The sequence below is a fragment of the Caretta caretta genome, chromosome 3, assembly GCF_965140235.1.
Source record: "Caretta caretta isolate rCarCar2 chromosome 3, rCarCar1.hap1, whole genome shotgun sequence".
NCBI classification, from domain to species: Eukaryota; Metazoa; Chordata; order Testudines; family Cheloniidae; genus Caretta; species Caretta caretta.
Genome location: NC_134208.1, coordinates 6,963,776 through 6,970,467, shown reverse-complemented (window position 1 = coordinate 6,970,467; position 6,692 = coordinate 6,963,776). Strand labels below are relative to the sequence as shown.

Here is a 6,692-nt window from a genome sequence, read left to right as displayed (position 1 = left end):
ACCCTCCTATTTTCACTAGCTCACAACTTTCATCTGAACTGAAACAGGTCATGCCTGGCGTTTCTGAGGGGGATGTGCTCACCCACCTGGATGTTCCCCATCACGCCTGTTGACTCCATCCTGCTGGCCACGTTCACCGTGTTCCCCCAAATGTCATAGTGTGGTTTGCGGGCACCGATCACTCCTGCCAGCACCGCCCCTTTATTCATGCCTGGAAATGGGGCATAAGGACAACCTGACTTTACTACCTGGGTCCTGTCGTGGGGAGGGAGCCCTTGCCCTGGGTGCAGAGGAGCACAAATATACAGGGCACCCACACATGCCGTAGGCGGCACCCCAGCATCATCCACAATACGTATTGCAGGTACACAGTACCCATGGCACTATCACCCGCATGGTGCCGTCTCTCTCTCTCACACACACCCCCATCATGCACCCACAGCCCTAGTGCACACCTGGGGGGGCCAGGACACACCGCAATGGTGCACGTACTAAGTTGTTGCATGTAAGTGAGGGTCCCCCTAGAAGTTTTTCTAAAAAGCAGCGTTTGGCTGAAGTTGCAAGTAGCGCTCCGGCCTCCAGCAGGAGCCTTGCTGTGACGATCCTTTCTCCAGCCCCTATCTGCTCCCTCTCCCCATGCTGCTGGCCCCCTACTTTTCAGCTACAAGCCCCCAGCGCTAGCACCAGAGGGCTGGGGCCAGCAACTCTCCCCGAGCTCCTGCCATGCTCATGGTAAGATTCCTGGCGGTAACCAGCCCAGCGCTGATGGCTGCATCTTCGTTAATCCCTGCTTTCCCCTGCTATGTAATAGTTGCTTTAAAATAAATATATTAAGTCTTATTGACACCTGACACGTAGTGGTGCTACGGGGCTGGGATCAGCGCTGTAAATGTTTCAGCAGCCAATAGGGGTTCGGGGTTCTCATACCCGGTGCTACACTCAGGCCACGGAGAAACATGTTGATGGCTGATCTGTGGAACAATGTCTGTTCCTGGGAACAGTGGATGCCACTGGAGACGTGCTCTGGTGGGGCCTACACCCTGCCCTAAAAGGGGCTGGGCCCTTTACCAAGGTTCTTCCATTTCATACTGCTATGAATGCTACCACGTAGTGCTTCACAGCTCTGTGCAAACAATTAATTCTTATCCCATTCCTGAGATATAGCTATGTATTAGCAGCGCCATACGGGGCAACCGAGACCCCGAAAGGGGAGCAACGTGTCCGCAGCCTCACAGCAAGTCACACTCAGGGCTGGGATTAAAACTCAAGTGTCTCTGGCTCCCTACTCTAATCGCAGGATAGCATGCTATGCCATGCCAGCATAGAGTGCTCAGCAATCCATTCTACGGCTGCATAGTCCAGGTCAGGCCTTAAGGAGACCCTGGGTGCTGACACAAGCCAGTCTGGGAGCTAGGGAGAAGCACAGAGTCTGTCTATGGCCAGCAGCAACAATAAATGATCTGCTTGATAGTCACTCTGCCATGTCTCTGCTCACCTGGAAAGGGGCTGGGAGAGTAATGGGACAAACTAAAGGCCTCGCCCTAAAGGAATTCACAAATGAAAGAAAACAAGACACAGATATTTCAGTGACAGCTCAGTGCTCCGCATGCAGGGATCGGAGTTGAAGCCCTTCTCTGCTTGCTGGGCTGGTTGGTCTCAGAGTGCTGGAGTGTGACTACCCCCATTCAATCTCCCACCCAGTCAGCAGACTCCAGTCATTCCCAGGGCGCAGCACTTGCCTATTCGGAGCATGAAGTTGTTGAAGGACTGGTAGTTAATGTTCATCAGGGTCACTTTCATGGCTAAGGCAAAGTCGGCCAAATCAGCTAAGTGTTGCCAACGCTCCTTCTCCGAGAGCTCCTCTTTCTGCAAGGGCAGTGCAAAGCCAAGGGCAGAGGTTGAGGGAGGTAAAAAGACCCTCCCACACCCCAGGAGGCAGTGATCAGCCTGTCCCATTCCCCTTTCTCCATCCTTCCCCATCAGGCCTGAGTTCTCAGACAGCCCAATTCACCTCCTCCCCAACCTCCCTCTCTTTGCTGTCCCTGTACCTTTATGGTGGTGTTGTAGCCATTGGTATTGACATCAGGGGTCACTCCAGAAGCAGCCATGTAGGTGCTTCCAATAGTTTTAATCTTGGTGATGCACCGGAACTGGGGATCATCCAGGAGCTGTGAGATACAGGAGAAAAAGCCACAAACAAAGGAGGTGGCTGGAAAAACAGCTCAAAGGCTGATGAATGGTGCGGTTACAGGAACTTGTGTCAGGCCAGAATTAGCTGTAGTTACAGTTGAACCTCAGAGTTACGAACTGGCTGGTGACCCACACACCGCATTTGGAACCAGAAGTATGCAGTCAGGCAGCAGCAGAGACAAACAAAAAGCAACTACAGTACAGTGCTGTGTTAAGCATAAATGACTAACAAAAAAAGATTTGACAAGATAAGGAAACTCTGCCCTTGTTTCATTTAAATTAAGATGGGTAAAAGCAGCATTTTTCTTAAGAACATAAGACCGGCCATACTGGGTCAGACCAAAGGGCCATGCAGCTCAGAATCCTGTCCGCCGACAGTGGCCTAATGCCAGGTACCCGAGGGGGAGTGAACCCAACAGGTAATGATCAGTGATCTCTCTCCTGCCATCCATCACCACCCTCTGACAAACAGAGGCTAGGGACACCATTCCTTACCCATCCTGGCTAATGGACTTAGCCTCCATGAATTTATCCAGTTCTCTTTTAAACCCTGTTATAGTCCTAGCCTTCACCACCTCCTCAGGCAAGGAGTTCCACAGGTTGACTGTGCGCCGTGTCAAGAACAACTTCCTTTTATTTGTTTTAAACCTGCTGCCCATTCGTTTCATTTGGTGGCCCCTAGTTCTTATATTACGGGAACAAGTAAATAACTTTCCCTTATTCTTCTGCATAGTACAGTTTGAAAGCTGTATTCAGTCAATGTTCGGTTGTGAACGTGTGCGAGACCCACAACGTTTAGTTCAGAGTTACCAACATTTCAGACTTATGAACCACCTCCCTTCCCCAGCTGTGCCGAATGCTCAGGTTCGACTGTATTTAAAACAACAGTGACACCTGGTGGCTGGTTAGCAGATTCGCTGGCTCATTTTATCTACTGATGCCCTGGCTGCAGGCTTCTTTTGGAGAGGCCAGAACGCATCCTGCAGCCAGTTGAGCTCTACACTGGGAGCACAGTTACCCTCCCCTGGACTCTGGACAGGCAGCTCATGGATACCACATGGCCCAGCATGCACTGCTCTCTCTGAAACTAAGGGGAGGCTGCTCAGAACCTGGTGCCGCATTGCATGCTGGGATCTGTAGTCTCCAGGGCGTGAAGCTTGGTTCCAAGTGGGATGGGCAGCAGTAGGGAATGCACATCTGGACAGCTGGCAATGGGAAGGCGCTGGCCCCAAACTAAGGCTGCTTACAGTCCCATCCAGTAGCAGTCTCAGCAAGGGGACCCCACAGGGAGAGTTGCTCAGCTTGGCCAGGAGAGAGCTCTGTATGCCAGCGGGGGTGGCCTACGTTTCACTTCCAGACCACACCCTCCCAAGTGCTCCCTTGAAGGGCCAGCGTCCGACTGGCATTGGGGAAGGCTGGCGTCCAGGCTGGACTCACCGCGTCGAAGTCCGAGATGATCTCGTTGAGGAAGCGCAGGCACTCGATCCCGCCGTTGTTGATACTCTCCTCCGTGTAGAAGTCAGCAAAGTTTGGGAGGGAGGCAAACATGACGCCAATTTCGTCGTACGAATGGCTGTACAGCTCCTGCGGGACCAGGAAGCAGGCCTGTCACTCAGGCCTGCAGTGCACGCTCGTGTATTGCACTATATTAGCTGTACCCAGCCGGGGGAGGACACCCAGAGATGCCACGGAGCCAACCCGCTTATTATTCTAGGGCAGCCCAAGCCATCTACTGGGCTCACTAGTTCTGTACAATGCAACTGCTTCTGCTACCCGGCTCCTTATTAAACCTGCAGCCCTAGTCGCTCTAGCACAGGGGTTCTCAAAGTGGGGGTCGGGCCCCCCCTCGGGGGTCGTGAGGTTATTACATGGGGGGGGGGGGTTGGTCGCGAGCTGTCAGCCTCCACCCCAAACCCTGCTTTGCCTCCAGCATTTATAATGCTGTTAAATACATTAAAAAGTGTTTTTAATTGGTAAGGGTGGGTCGCACTCAGAGGCGTGCTATGGGAAAGGGGGTCACCAGTACAAAAGTTTGAGACCCCCGGCTCTAGCACATTGAAGGGTACGGCTACACGCTGCAGTTAAACACCTGCGGATGGCTCGTGTCAGCTCTCTCGGGCTACAGCCTGGGCTCTGGGACCCCACAAGAGGTTGGGGGGGGGTGTCCCAGCGCTCAGGCTCCCACCCGAGCCAGAACAGCTACCCTGCAATTAAGCCACCCTTTAGCATGAGCCCACGTCAGCTGACATGGGCCAGCCGCGAGTGTTTAACTGCAGCGTAGACAGTCCCGAAGAGCCCCTGACAAAACTCCTCCCAGCTTGGTCACCCTGTGAGCTCCCCTGGCTCCACTGAGCCACAAACTCACCTATGCGCCCAATTTCCTCCCAAAGCCCATTGGGTGGGGCTGAGTAACAGCAGTGGGCACTCCCTATCTAACCTACCGGTCAGCATTCCACAGGGCTGGCTGGGCAGAGCACAAGGGTTAGTGACGGGATCCCCGGGGGCAGCCTGGGGGCCCCCATAACATCACTCACGTACAGATCTCAGGCCCTTCACAAACCCCTGTGGGGAAGGCATCAGTGCCTGTTTTTTTTACAGCTGGCCCCATGGAGTCCAAGAGAGGTTCAGTTTTGCCCTTAGAAGTGCATCAGAAAATGGCATCCACCCCACTCCGCACAGGGGGTGTCAGCTCCGGCCCTTGGGAGACCCCCCCCCACCCACATTTCTCCTGGTGTGGGGCTGGTTTTGGTCTCACGGTGAAGAGAGCTGTAGTGAATGGGGTGGAGCTGACTTCACCAGGAAGGGCACCCAGCTTTTTAAAACTGGGGCACAGACCCCAGCCACTCCTCTCAATCTGCCCGTATAATCCAACATGCTAAGGGGCTTCTCCGGCCCTCCTCGCACGCCATCATTAATCGATTTATCCTCACAGCTCCCTGGGAGGTAGGTAAGCCTCATCCCCACTTTCCAGAACTGCGGCCCAGCGAGATTAAGGGACTTGCCCGAGGTCCCCCACGAGATCAGTGGCAGGACTGGCTTTAGCCCCCAGGGTTGGGGTTGAGGTCCATCTACACGGCAGCTGGGAGGTGTGATGCCCAGCTCAGGTGGGCATACACATACTAGCTCTGCTTGAGCTCGCGTGCTGACATTAGCAGGGCGGCCGCGACAGCGGCTCAAGTGAGCTGCCCGAGTACGTGCCTCGGATCTCAGCCGGGGTTGTGCTCAGGCAGCCACCCAGGACACTGTGGCCACACTGTTGGTTTTAGAGCGTGCGCGGGAGAGTCATTCCCCTAGCCCAGTGCCCACTCCGTTGGGCAACACAGGAACCCCTCAGGCAGCTTCTCGTTCTCCAGCCCGCCCAGCCCGACTCCTGCCGATGTGGGGGAGAAGCTGGACCAGGTCACCTCACCGGCTTTTTCGATCCCTCATTTCTGTGCACCTTTCCCTCCCCTCTCCTCCAATACAGGGTGGCTGGCACTCCTTACCCCGCTGCTTCCACAGCTGGCAGGAGAAGGGGGCACTCCTGTGAGCCCCACGCTGCTCACTCAGGCTGAGTTCACCCCTCTGTGAGAAGCCTCCACGGATCTGGCATGACCAGAGACTGGGTCCTTCACCCACACGGAGCAGGGAAGGCTGGACAGGAGGCAGCCATCACAGCTGGGGCAAGCTGCAGAGGCAGATGTGCAGGGAATGCCCTAGCACTGGCTCTGAGTGAGGGGCCTAGGTAAGTTTCCTTCCATCTCTGATTTCTAGGAGTCTCTGGCTTGGGCTGGGAGGCCAATGGAAGGAGACTGGAAACTTCAGCTCTCCCCATGTCACAGTGTCTGGCTCGCCCGTTCTCACCTCGTCCCGTTTCTTAGAGCCCAGGAAATGTCGGGCCACATGCTCTGGCAACATATTGGTGACCAGAGCCTCATTCCAGCGCCTCATCTCGTACACCCGCTCCTTCTGGTCATGGACATCGATCTTCCACAGGAACAATGTCCTGGCCAGCTTCTCCACCTGCAGGAGGGGCAAGTGCTGCAGTCAGACAGGGCCTTACAGTGCTTCAGACACAGTGACCTCCCCATGGGCTCACTGAGGCGCAGGGCTGGGGCAGGACCCGCTTACAGTACCGTGGGCATGTCTGTGGCAGAGCCAGGAACGGAACGCAAGAGTCCCGCCACCCAGTTCTCTGCTCTAACCACTCAACACCACTGCCTCTCACTGCCCTGCCCCCGTCTCTCTTGCGCCGAGCTTTTCACTGCGGTGACGCAGTCACTCCAACACCCACAGGTGGGAGCTTTCCAGGTCAGCAGGCTATGGGCTTCCTGGCTGCTGTGCGAAGGTAGCCCTTTCAGAGAATGCTACACCATCCAAGAGCCATCCAAAGATGGTCTCCAGCAGCTAGGCACAAAACAGATGGACGTGGCTCCTGATGGATCTTTGGGCCACTCACGGCTCCAGCAAGAGGGCAGGGCAGTGTGAGAGAAAGAGAGAGAGAGAACAAAGAGACGGGAGAG

At 55.1% G+C, this 6,692-nt stretch overlaps 1 protein-coding gene across 1 annotated transcript in view; it reads right to left on the bottom strand.

Annotated features, from left to right (window-relative positions):
* Positions 1-6,692, bottom strand: part of ADCY3 (adenylate cyclase 3) — a 103,094-nt gene that overhangs the window by 1,709 nt on the left and 94,693 nt on the right. Inside the window, exons 15-19 of the mRNA XM_048845844.2 lie at positions 6,034-6,192; positions 3,628-3,774; positions 2,049-2,168; positions 1,740-1,866; positions 87-211 (exon numbers count right to left, since the gene is read on the bottom strand). Coding sequence (XP_048701801.1) covers positions 87-211; positions 1,740-1,866; positions 2,049-2,168; positions 3,628-3,774; positions 6,034-6,192 — 678 coding nt within the window. The remainder of the gene's footprint in view (positions 1-86; positions 212-1,739; positions 1,867-2,048; positions 2,169-3,627; positions 3,775-6,033; positions 6,193-6,692) is intronic.